Below are 13,086 nucleotides of genomic sequence, written 5' to 3'. Positions count from 1 at the left end.
GGAGCCAATCGCAGGGTAGGGTACGGGGGCTGGCGGGGACCAATCCCAGCGCAGCGGTGGTGGCCGGAGGCCAATGGCAGGGCGGAGGCGGGGCCGTGCCGGGGTACGGGGCGCTGGCAGGGCCAATCCCCGCGCTCGGCGTTTCCCGGCACCCCCCGCGGGCGGATTGTACACAATCATCATGGCGGCCGCCTCTGCCTCGGCCGCGGGTGAGCGTGGGGCGGCGGGGCGGGCGGGGTAGGCCCGGGCGGGCGGGCCGAGGCGGGGCGGCCCCTCACCGCTTGTGTCCGCAGAGGCGGCGGAGCCGGGCATGCAGGCGGAGGCCGCGCGGGACGGCGCGGAGGACGAGGAGGCGCAGGCCGAGCCCGTCAGCAACGGCGGCGGGCCGGGCGCGGGCGCGGGGCCGGAGCAGGAGCTGGTGGAGCTGCGCATCATCTGGAACAAGACCAAGTACGACGTGCGCTTCCCGCTGGACGGCTCGGGCGCGGCGCTCAAGCAGCAGATCCAGGCGCTCACAGGTAGGCGCGGGCCCCCGCCCCCCCCCCGGCCCCGCCGGCGCCCGGGGTCAAGCCCTGCCTTCTTCCCTAGGCCTGCCGCCCGCCATGCAGAAGGTCATGTTCAAGGGGCTGGTGCCCGAGGACAAGACGCTGCGCGAGATCAAGGTGACCAACGGCGCCAAGATCATGGTGGTGGGCTCCACCATCAACGACGTGCTGGCCGTCAACACGCCCAAGGAGGCCGCGCAGCCCGAGGTCAAGGCCGAGGAGAGCAAGAAGGAGCCGCTCTGCCGGCAGAAGGTGGGCGCCGGGGGAGGGAAGGGCACGGGCTCGCCATTCGGGGCGTCTCCGGTGGTTTCGTAGCCGGCGGGGGCGTCGCGGGTCGTCGGGCTCGGCCCCCGCAGCCCGAGGTCCGGCGTTCGGCTTCTCACCCCGACGGTCGGCGCCGGGACACGGGGCCGCGGGCGCTGAGCTCGCGTCTGCAGACGTTGGCGCCCCGGGCGGCAGAGCCCAGCTGCGGCGCTGGGAACGTCGCGGCGCTGGCGACGCCGGCCCCGGTTCGGGGCCGAGCGTGGGGTTTTCTTGCCGTAGGAACCCATCGTCCAAACCCGGTCTTGCTAAAAAACTAGCGTCGCTGTTAGCAGACAAGGTCCTTTCGGTAAATCTGATACCTTTAATTAGTCCGACTCGAATAGCTGGAAAAAGCAGCGTGGCCGTTGGTCTTCAGCTCTTTGACGAAACCTGCTTGCGTCTGTTCGCGTCGATTGCGAGCCGCGTCGTTTTTCAGAGGTGCTCGGCAAACTTCTCGCTTGCGAGCGCGGGGTTTCTTTCTTTGTTGCTGCCGCTCACATTTATTCTGGGCTGTCGCTGCGTTCCCGCAGGCTGCACCTTCAGATGCAGGGTGTTTAGTGATGGCCACTGAATATATAACGCTCGGTTATTAACCTCGCCTTGTCAAAGTGCACCTCTCACAGTATTGAAGAGGTGCTTCGTTTCTCTTGTACTTGGGTTTTATCTCTCATCGTATTTTTAGTCTGTCAGATAGGCCTTCAGCTGAGGTTTAGCTAAGCAGTTTTCCTCGGTAAATTTAAAACGTCTTTGAGGCCAAGTATTTTTAACTGCTACGAGGTGCTATTGGAGCGTTCAAGGAAACGGTAAGAAGGAAATCGCAAGTAATTGCAATCAAATTCTGATCTCTGGTTTATGTTTATAGCAACACAGAAAAGTACTGGACAAAGGAAAACCTGATGACGTGATGCCTTCTGTTAAAGGCGTTCAGGTGGGTAAATAATACCTCAACTATTGTCTTGACTGGTGGAGTCCATTGTTAGTCCTTCTTGAGACTTGTCGGGCTTAATTTCTCTGCACTCGCATAGTAAAGTACAGTGGATGTGCTTTATACTCTATAGCTGCACAGCTTACTCGTTAATTTTAAGTATCGTGTTTTCATTCTCTGTACTGTGTTTTTTAGGAACGTCTGCCAACAGTGCCCTTATCTGGCATGTACAATAAGTCAGGGGGAAAAGTGAGACTGACCTTTAAACTAGAGCAAGATCAGCTATGGATTGGCACGAAAGGTAAGTGATTTAGACTTGACATGAATAGTTAACGCTTGGAATCTGTGCACACTAGGTGTCGATTTCCTTGAGTCATGGAGTAGCTCCAACTCCTTTAATCATTTAATCCTTCAAAAAAAAGTTTTGCTTTCTTTTCTCAAATGCACTCATTTCAGGTGATGAAGTGTTACTAAATGTTGGATTTAGTTAGGCTCAGTTGTGCTATTGGAGTTTACTGTCCTACTGTTTATAGTTCATTGTTGTAAGTTAATCACGCTTGGCATTTTATAACCTTTTTGATCGTAAAACCGATTCACAAAATTAGTTAAATTACCACAACACAGCGTGGCTCAGTAACTTCTGCTGTCTCAGGGAAGTCTCTCTTGGAGCTGGGAGCACATCGAGGAGTCCTGGCACCTGTCATCTTTTTACAGCTGAAATGAATTGGGTGTCTTGTTTCAATGCGGTACATGTGCAGTCTAGTTTAGGGATGCGACATGTGCTCCTGTGCAGGGGATTCAACTTACAGTCTTGAGGACTTGTGCCAGAGGAGACTGAAAGTACTGCAGTGGGAGCACACTGCCCGGAGGACATCTCAAAGGGAGCCTCCAAAGGGAGCAGTGCCTGTTTCCCTCGGCTAGAACAGGGTGATGGGTGAAAAGAATGGAAAGACTTGCTTGTTGTTCCAGCAACAGCCTGGCCGTGTGAATGGAAGTCCCTTGGAACAGAGAACACCGGGGTAACTGCACACGAACAGCCTGCTGTCCTGCCCTGGACTGGAAGCAAAGTAAACTTTCCCAAGCCTTGATTTCCCTCTGTTTATGGGGTTACATCATGGGCTACAATAGTTTCCCCTGACCCCTTCCTCCTAAAGCAGCTTAGGGCATCTCAGGAAGACCCCTTAATGTGTCCACAGCCTAAGAGAACTTGGACTCTGATGTTAACTCAGGATAAGTCTTTCTTTGCTACATTATGACAATGATGAATAGATATCATTTAAGCTTTGCAAATATTAATTTCCATACTGCTAACATGTTTTTTCAGGCCCCACCAAAAATCACTGCGTTCTTTAGCCTGTCCTAGATTAGACAAAGTCAGGGGTGTTCAACTATTCACCCCTGCCAACCAGATTAGCGGCACAGGACCCATCCACAAACCGAACCCCACATAGGGCTGGTGCACAGGGTTGGGCCCTGGGCTGCTCTGGCCCCAGGCACCTAACTGTGTGTGCTTGAGGGCTCGCTGCAGGTCTGGAAATTTGGTGGTGGAAGAGCAGCAATTAACACTGTCACCACTCCCACACAGCAAACTTTTGGACCCATGGGGAGCTCTTTGGGCCGGATCTGGCCTGTAAGCCAAGGGTTAAGCATCCCTGGAGTAGATGATCACAATAGTCTTTCCTGGCCTGAAAATCTGCAACAGCATCCATTCCAGGGACTCTGTTTCTCTTGAACTAAATGGCTGGGGTGATATTGTCCTGTTTGTATGGGCTGCTTGTTTGGAGCTGTCGAAACAGGGTTGTTTTCTGTTTCATTAGAGAGAGAGACGGTTCGAATTGCGTACCTTAGCGATTTGGATAATTGTTTCTTTCTCACTCTGGTAGGTTTTGAAATGTGCTATGTCTAAAGTGACCTAGGGGAGAATACTTCTTTGGTCTGCGCTTTTTTCACGTGTAAAGTGAAGATGATAGGGGTGACTGTGTGTCTCGAGGCATTGTGAGAATTCATGAATGTTTGGAGGGTTGTTGTATCCATGCTGGTCTAAGGACATGCTTAATGTTTGGAGGATTTTTATATAGGTACCAAGTAATTATTTGCTTAGTAAATGATCATCGGTTAGTCTGATTCCTATTGGTCTATGACAGCCAGACATAAGATTGTTACTTTATTAGTATTCAGAATGTAGATTCGCATTTTTGTCTCTTGTCTTTGTGAGGTAAAAACAAAGCACGTGTATGCTGCTGTGCTTCCTTACGTTTCCTCTGGAAGCAGTTGCTGCCTTTTGGGTTGCATGTAAAGGTTGCTCCTCATCTAGGGTTGTTGGTTGTAGCCGTGTAGGTCTAAGAACATAGGCAGACAAGGTTCTTTGGGTAGAGGTGATGATTATCTTTTATTAGACCAACTAAATAGTTGGAAAAACTGTTCTTTGCAAGATTTTGGGCACCAAACACCTTTCTTCAGGCATAGAAAGAGCATCTCATCTAGGGTATACATTGTTTGGCTTCTCTTGTACAGTGGCAAGTTCTGGTTTACTGTGTCCTGCACCCGAGGAAATGAATCAAGAGTGTCAGGTTTATGTGGGTGAAATGAGAGTTAGAGAGCTGTATGAGAATTAATATTTGCATATGTTAGAAGTAGAAGTCTAAAGGAAAAAGTGGGGATAAATGTCCTAGTTAAGAAACGAAAGAAATCCATAGTGGGTCATATTAGGCAGATAGCTGCGACTGAGGAATTAAGCTATCAAGTTCTGCTATGTCATTTTGAACATGCAGTAAACTAGTTAATTCACCACAGCAAGAAGAATGGAGTTAATGGCAAATTGTCTAGTAGTGACCAATCATCAGGATTTAATGGGAGGAGCTGCTGGCAAAAAAACCAGAACAGCAGCACATTAAATTATAGTTTCAATTTATCCCACAGGCAAGTTAACCAGAGTTTTTACTGATAGTTTTTTGGTCTTTTTTTTTTCTTTCACTTCTGTGCGCTCTCTAATATTTTTTGTAGTATCTTTGAGTACTTTCCTACAATAACAAATGCACACTGTCCAATGATGGAGATGGGACTAGATCTTGATCGGGAGCTGTGCATTTTATTTTCCTAGTCCAAGTGTTATTTGTTCTTGCAACTTCTGCAAGTTTTACTTCCCTAGGTTCCAATCCCACATGCAGACATGTCCACGCTGAGCTTTGCTACTGGGTGAAGTCTTGTTGAATTAAGTGGGGGGGAGGGGGACGACACAGTTGTGAAGTTGAACAAGCGTAAAAATTTTGCAGTACTGGGGCCTGTGGCTGAAACAGATTTGGTTGTCTGCTATTTACAGAGGTTCTTGGCACAAATCGGTAACAACAAAGCTTAGGTGATGGCCTGACAGGGACTGGAGTTATTTTGCATGGTTGGTTTGCCGGATCCCAGATGAGTGAAATGTGGTTCATTGACTTCAGACAAGTAGGAATTCGGAGCTAGTCAAAGGGGGAAGGATTGCTGCAAGGTGGAGTCCTGGGGGCTGTGGGAGATGGCACTTGAAATGAACATGAAATGCTGCTGCATTATAGATTCAAATAATAATTGTAATTCATATTCAAATAGTATATTCAATTAGTAATTGTAGATATATATTCAATATAGTAATTGTTATTCATTTTGCTATAGAGAGAACAGAAAAATTACCCATGGGATCTATTAAAAATGTGGTGAGTGAACCTATTGAGGGACATGAGGATTATCACATGATGGTAAGTAATTCCTCTGCTGTCCTGATTACATGATACAAATACAATGACACGGGGATTTTACATTAGAATAACACCAAGATTGGCAGTTGTGCAGATTTCAGATGCCCCTGAAAGTCTGAATTTGAATATTGTCTGCTATTATAGCGTAAATATTTTTGTCAGGATATGCTGTGAAGGTCCGTTGTGTATACTGAACTGTTTTTTTACACATGCTTTAAAGCCATGTAAAGTCCCTAGACTAGAAATCTTAATACTGCTCTCAGAAATGTTTGAATATACAGGTTTTCCTAAATGGCATGTCATTTTTATACTTTATACCTGGGGACTTTGGGACAGACTTTCAAATAGGCTCAGACTGTCATATAGCAAGTGCTGAACTCTTATGAAAATATGGTTCATAATCCAACTCGGTCTTATGCATAAATAAGACCATTTTTCCTATTTTTTTTTCTTGACTGTTATGAAACATGTATCACTTGGGGTTGTGCCAGTAAGACACTTGTATGCTTCAGCATTTATTCAGCTTGAATCACTCGTTCATTGAGGACTTGCTCCTATTACAACGATCAGGTGAACTCTGTCCCCTGACTGTATTCTTAAAGCAAACATTCTCCAGCGTGGTACCTTTATCAGGAAAGTTTGTTTATTGGTGTTACAGTTGGTAGTATTTTCCATATCTGGTTTAGTGTTAGTTCCTGTTGCATTCATCATATCTAATCAACCTGTTTTATTATGATATAAAAAACCTCATTAATTCTATTATAATTCTCTTCCCCATAGTTGAATCTCTGAATACTGGGGTAATAATAAAGTGATAAATGTCAGAAGATGGAAGTGCTGCTTCTACTGTGGTTTATGTCCAAAATTTCCTTCTGTTGGCATTACTGTGACAAAATTTTAATGTTGAAATGAGTCTCTCCAATTCTTGTTTTTGTGGGCGGAAGGGGGAAGTGCCATGACCCTGAAGTGATTCCCTCCAAAAGGAAGTTGTTTCAGTCCTTGTTCAAACATTTGGTTTGTGCTCACCCCCACAAAAGACTAGGCTCTTCAGATTACAACTCTAAAATATTACTCAAAAGGTTACCAAAAAAAAGGCACTTTATAGTTCTCTTCTCCCGCTGATCAGAGTAGATGGATAACAGCACATAACACCTAACTGTAAACCTTTTAGAAAGTACTTAATGAAATTGCAGTGTAGCCATCTGCCTCTCCTTGACTGGCTTCTCAGCCATGTGCACTGTGTTATCCTGTCTAGAGTTGTATAGAGGCGTTAGGCTGCGAATTGTGCAGACTATCTTCCAGCCAGGGCATGTCTTATTCTCTGAAATTAGAACTGGTGTATATTAGGGCTTCTGTATTTGTTTTAAAGAAAGATCTTGTAATGGGCATTTTGTGACCCAAATTAATCTTATGTCATATTTGTTAAGAAGATTTGGAATGTGATAATATTCAAAGAGCGCTGCGGGGAGGCAGTAGCTGCGGTAGGCTTACTTGACTTCCGAGTGCCAGAAGCACCCTCTGGATTGATTGTCTGATGCCACTTTGTCTGTTTTCAGTTTTATAAATGCTACCTGTTGTCCTTTTAACTTCGCAGGCATTTCAGCTGGGCCCTACAGAAGCGTCTTACTACTGGGTCTATTGGGTACCTACTCAATATGTTGATGCAATCAAAGACACGGTGCTGGGGAAATGGCAGTATTTTTGAAAGCACGCTCACCTCTGGCACAGGAGACTGACACAAAACTAAGGACACTGCTGGGAGAGGCCTCCAACGTCCCTGGATGTGATAATCCTGGAACTTATTAATAAAATGTGATCTAGCGAGGCATTGACGGAAGCCAGAGGTGATGTTCTTTCACCATTAGTTTACTTTTAACTTAAAAATTTCAGCATCCCTTTTCTGCAGTCAGCTTCAACCGTATTTAAAGCAAATACAGTGGAAATCAATAAATCTTAATTCACAACATATTGTGTGTAATACACTTAAATCTGCTGAGAGTAGATCTTCCAGTTTAGTTTTTGAAAGGAAATATTACAATGTACTGTTGAGGATTTTTTACATGATTTGAACAAAAACTATTTTCATAATCTTTCAGTTACAAGCATTAGACTCTACTTACTTGGTTGTGACTGTTTGAGAAACAGGTTTTTGGGGTTTTTGTTGTTGTTGTTTTGTTTTTTTAAAATTAACTAGTATGCAAACTCGGGGTTTAGTAAGCCATATTCTGCTGTCCCTTTTATTTCAGATTTGCCTGTTTTTGGTAGCAACATTCTGAAGTTTTTTGTTGTGTTTTTTTTTTTTTTAAACCCAAAGATGCCCTGCTTCTGCTTTTTCCACTAGCAGCTCTGGCTTTATATGTGCAGTGTTTGTATGTGGGGAGCAGGAAGATGCCACTGTGGACTTTCTGTAGCCAAGACGGCCCAGTGCTGCTTATTGTCCCATTTCATGCTGTTTTCAGCCATTCTGTGTTGCCTGCGCACCCCTTTTCTGCCTCCTGCGGGGAGATGCTGTTTTTAGGAGCATCTCTGCCTTGTATGTTGTTGTCCAGAATCATTTTGCAGCCATGTTGTCAACACTAATCTATGTGAAAATAAATCAGTTCACAGTCAGCCAATCTGGAATATAACCTGCTAAACTTTTGGAGCCAGTGCACTGCAGTAATGACCAAGATGATGCTACTAAAGGAGGTAAACCAAAGGCCACCTTCCTATTAGTTGTTGGGATTATGTGGCCAAGATGCCACTTTTTCGAGATGCAGCATAATTGAATAGTCCTGTACAATCTGGATTTGCAGAGTACTAGTTCTTTATATCAGCAATGCTTGTGAAGTTTGGGATACGTGCCCAAAAACTGATCCCTGTCTCTGAAGGGTAAAGATGACACGGTTACATTTCAGCTGATATTTCATCAAGTTTTCAGCAGATTCAGCAGATTGGCTCTCTAGCCTCTTTCTATCTGAAATAATGTTCCTGGTCTATGGCTTGTGACATTTTGCCTGTCAGCTCTGCAATTGAAGTGCCATTTATCTCAGGTTTTCTGAATGGACCTTTCAGTCCTGAAAAAAGGTGCACGCCCTTAATAGACTGTATTGCATGGTAAGGCTGAATTAAGTCTTGCTGTGCTTTAAACCTGCATAGAACAGATCACTATTGTGGGTTTTTATCTCCAGCTTTTTTTAAACACTGTATACTTAGTATTGTGTGTTTATATGTAGCTCAAAGTTTGGTCAGAAACATCCCTCTTTATAAAAGTCTAATTTAACTTACTCTCTGTCTGTATTTAATTTTTTTGACATATTTCTGTTGAAACTCAGCAGATGCAAACTTCTAAATGAGCATTTTTTACATAAGCTGGAGAAGGGGGTCAGTCATGGGATGAGTGTTTTTCTTAAAAGTGGCTGTTGAAAATGTATTTGGGTTAAGGTTCTCTACCTGCCTACGTGGTTTTGGCAGCGACATAATGTGGTTCTGGTTTGTCTTTCCAGTTCAAATCTCCATGCAATATGAGTCTATTTCAAAGGGGTTTCACATCCCCACCGGTAACCTAACCTGGTGATATGCTTGTTGTTCTTGTAGCTTGAGCTGCTTTTATTCTGTACGCAAACCAAGAGTGGCAGGTCTTGCCATGTAGTATTTGCAGTATAACGGGGATTGTCCTGGCATCATACCGTGAAGTTTTCCTAGGACTATGCTGCTGAAAGCTGTTAGCAAGTGCAGAAATGCAAGTAACGGAATAGCTGTACGTTCTGGTTTTTTGGGGGGTGTCTGTAAAACTTCACTGCAATCATCACTCTATTTTTCTAATTGCTAACTTTAGGTTTAAGGCTAACGCACAGATATGAAGGAACGGGCACAGCTGAATCTCCACTAGGCACTGCTGTGTTACACACCCGTGCAAAAGGCAGTGACGTGGAGCATTCTCTGGTGCTTGGGTTCACCATTATTCTTGCCCAGTTTAACTACTTCAGTTGTTGACTTCTGTTCACCACTTCACTTACCTTGCATTTGTCTAAAAACCCATTCAGTCTCCTTCTCCCTCCTGTTCTTTCAGTAGCCTTCTACTTGAAAGGTCCGCTGTGCTCCACCGTGTTACTGCAGCTCTTCCCACATGTTCCAGGGAGCTCTACGTTCAGATGCAATCATGAGGCTGCCACCAGTGTTTGTCACTTATTCTGGGGTAGGGTATGTACCTGGGGACATTGCTTCCAAGACTGTGAGGGCAGCTAGGGTCCCGTATACAGTGTAGGATTTAATGTCCCTTCCGTGTTTCTTCCCTGAAGCCAAAATAACTACATTCGGTGCTACGTACAATAGGTCTTGGATATTTCAAGGGACACTTAAAAGCCTGTGTTGCCAACCAGATTGTGTACCCATATTTCCCACCACCTTAGATTATTACAAATAATGACAAATTTTGAATTCAGACTTTCTTGTTCCTGTCCACATGCTTCGTTGTCTCATGACTTTCACCTGATTTGGAAAATAAAGCTCAGTTCATCTTCAGGGTCTAGATGCAGTGTTTAGGCTGGAGTACACCAGGACGGATATTGGTCTAGTATGTTTTCATTTGCTGTTCAGGGTTTGGTTGTGCATATCTTTTTCTGAGTTTTATGAAAGTTTGTTCTTAAACTGGACTCAAAGCTCTAGCTTTAAAGTTGACAGCGTCCCTTCAAGATGTCTTTGTCTATTTTTAGAATGACACGAAACTTTTTTTACTTCTACTTTTAAGAAAGTCCTTAAAATGACCCATGCTCATAAAAGCCTAGATGACACAATAACACTCTTGTACATACTGCAGCTTGCCGAGTCCCAGAGCCATTTATTGTCCTGCAGTTTTTACACTCAATTTCTCTTTTGTAGTTATGGGGATTTCTGTGTTGGATCCAGGATATCAAATGGTCACGTGGGCAGAGTGAGGCTGTTTTATACAGTAAATGGTTGAGTAAAGAACTAATAAAATCTTTATTTATTGGGTTGAATAAGATTGCTAATAAGATGGCTTGTGTTATCTGTCCAGAGAGATGTTACCAAGTCTTCAACAAGGCTCACAAGAAAGGCAAAAGGTTGAGCTGCTTGAGTTATACGCATGGAAGCCTTTATAGAGGGGATCTGTTTTTCCTGTTTGCTGTGTATGTCATTCCTAATGTCTTAATGGGTGGTGTGCCCCCAAATTTAGTAGAGTATGGTCTTTTTCCCCCTTCCTCTGGGTTGTTGACTAGTATCCAAAGTGTCTGGAATGCAGCCAAGGACTTCCTGGTTTGTTGTGAAGGAATAAAGAAAGCTTTTCCATGCATACGGATCCTAGATTCTTCTGATGTGCCATCTAGTGCCTCCTTTCTAGTAGCTATCCTAGGTGCCAGTACCTCCTCAACGTCCGCTACCCCAGCTCCTCTGTGGAGGAGGAATCCTGCTCTACTCCATGAACTCCTTGCTGCTGCTGGTGCTAACAGCCCCTGGTGCAGGAGCTGGCCACTCATCTCTGTCACTTCCCTCATCTTTCTTGGCCTGGCATTTCTCTGCTCGTTCTACATCTCCTGTCTCCATAGCCATCTGCGCATCCTGAGCATTCACATTTTCCCAATGCTTTCTTTTCCTCATGAATGCAGAGGCATAGTCTTAAGTCTTCTCTGGGCTTGACCATCAGCAGCACCAGCTCTCATGCTCAGTCTTCCTTGTAGGAAAATCCTGTATTACTGGCATATTTCCCACGTGAAGCTGAACCTTAAAGTGAATCATGCATTTTCTTAGCAACTATAGAAATGTCTTAGAGAGATTTTATTACTGGAATAAAGATGTTCTTGGTAAGAGTGATAACGTGAGCAGTAGGGCAAAGTCATGGAGAAGGGGAAAGGTAGTTTTGGGGAAAGGATTAGGTAAGAACCTGACGACACGCTGCATTCTGCAACTGGCAGCAGGGGGACAGTTGCATTTACACAGATTCGTAGCCATCATTTCATGTTCTAATGGCCAAAGAGAGAGCGTTCGTTTGCAAGGCCATTATATCCGAAGTGCCATATTTTGCTGGGTTGTCCTTCCAAGTCCTTTCTGCCTTCCTTTCCTGGCACCAGCATTGCCCCAGAATCCTTGGTGATGCAGCTCCCGGGGCACAGGCATCTTTTCTCCAGAACACATGCTCGGTCTCCCTACTCGATTTGCTTTGTGCGCCAGCTCAGCGGTGCAAAGTTTGTTTAAAACTTTCCTTCCACTGCTTACTGCTTGTTCTCTCGGGGTTACTCTCCTTCCCCAAGGAACCTGTTTTCATTTCCTCCAGCCTTTCACCTTCTCTTATCATTTGATCTTTTATTTTGTTTTGAGGGTTATTGTCCAGGTCACTTGAGGGGCAGGCTGGGAGGCCTGTCATCAAGCTACCTAGAACATGTAGTTATTTTACCTTCCAGCAAAGTATTTTCCTTATGTGACTCAAAGCAATTTAGTACATCTTATTCACACTTCAATCCATTCATTCTTTTAACAAGTTGTAGACCACCTGTAAGTTTTCACCACAGAATTATTTTAATGGAACATGTAAGTACCATGGTTATGGTATTTTTAAAAAATAATCTATTGCCTATTTTGGGGGAGGGGGAGATGACAAATATTTAGTCTTAGATTTGCACTGCTGGATTTTTTTAAGTGTAACCTTGACTGGTTATCCTGTTGTTTTATTCTGTAAGATTAGTCTTACGAATTAAAGTTTGATAATTAAGCATGTCTGTGTTTGAGTGATTTGGACATTGTACACGCATGAAGCTATTCTTGTAGAAACTTGGCATTCAAAATTTTCTCTCTTTCAGAGAATATCGCTTGCTGGGATGACAAGTAGTCAGAATTCCAGTGTTACCTGGTAGCACTGCTGCACTCCAGTGTTGATGCCTGTGTTAGATGCCTTTGTCCAAACATGAACCTATATAATTTTCCCTTGCACTGTTTCAAGCCAAAAGGTGGGAATTTGGGGCCATTATGTCTCCATGCCTCTCTCTAAAACTGAGGCTAGATTTTGTTCTAACTGGTAACATGTGCCTGTTAGGATTTCAAATGCACACACACACTAAACAAATCCCAGATAGGGGCATGCTTTTTATAATGGTGTCAGACGTCCCACTCTAACTTCCCAGCCCACAAAAACAGATCCTCAAGAAAAGTGCAACTAAATAGACAGCACTTGTAATTTATTCTTCATTGGTCTGACACCTAGCACAGCTCATTCCCAGTTCCTAGCTGCCTTCATCACTTATCTGTACTTCAATTTCTCCATTTGCAGAATTTAGATTAGCTGTCTCCCAGCATGGTGGTTGAACAGTACTATAATTGCATAACAAGCACGCATGTGTGCATACTTTGAAGCTTATTTCCTATCATGTTAGAAATTCTGGAAATGAAGTCCAATTTCTATATCAGATTTGGAAAACAAAAAGAGCATTTTGGAGAAAAATGTAACGGCGTCTGGGAATTAGCAGGACCTCCTTGAAAATCCTATTCAATGTGAAGTCTTTCTAACCAAGACATGTTCATGCTATGATTTATTTTTAAATGAGACTAAAGACCATCTATAGTTGGTTGGTGTATAAGACTGCAGTCTGAG

General features: G+C 44.3%; 1 protein-coding gene across 1 annotated transcript; it reads left to right on the top strand.

Annotated features, from left to right (window-relative positions):
* Positions 1–131: 131 nt before the first annotated feature.
* UBFD1 (ubiquitin family domain containing 1) lies at positions 132–12,210 on the top strand. Its single transcript, XM_006268451.4, has 7 exons — positions 132–209; positions 294–518; positions 589–797; positions 1,711–1,776; positions 1,969–2,074; positions 5,422–5,504; positions 7,099–12,210. Exons 1-7 carry the CDS (start codon positions 182–184, stop codon positions 7,207–7,209), a joined length of 828 nt encoding a protein of 275 aa, XP_006268513.1. The 5' UTR covers positions 132–181; the 3' UTR covers positions 7,210–12,210.
* The last annotated feature ends 876 nt before the right edge of the window (positions 12,211–13,086 follow it).

The sequence above is a fragment of the Alligator mississippiensis genome, chromosome 13 (assembly GCF_030867095.1).
Source record: "Alligator mississippiensis isolate rAllMis1 chromosome 13, rAllMis1, whole genome shotgun sequence".
NCBI classification, from domain to species: domain Eukaryota; kingdom Metazoa; phylum Chordata; order Crocodylia; family Alligatoridae; genus Alligator; species Alligator mississippiensis.
This window is presented reverse-complemented; position numbering and strand designations above follow the sequence as displayed.

Coding starts and splice junctions, on each gene's coding strand:
- UBFD1 (XM_006268451.4), top strand. CDS start 182: ATGGCGGCCGCCTCTGCCTCGGCCGCGG. Junction 210..293: donor CGCCTCTGCCTCGGCCGCGG/GTGAGCGTGGGG, acceptor TTGTGTCCGCAG/AGGCGGCGGAGCCGGGCATG. Junction 519..588: donor GCAGATCCAGGCGCTCACAG/GTAGGCGCGGGC, acceptor CTTCTTCCCTAG/GCCTGCCGCCCGCCATGCAG.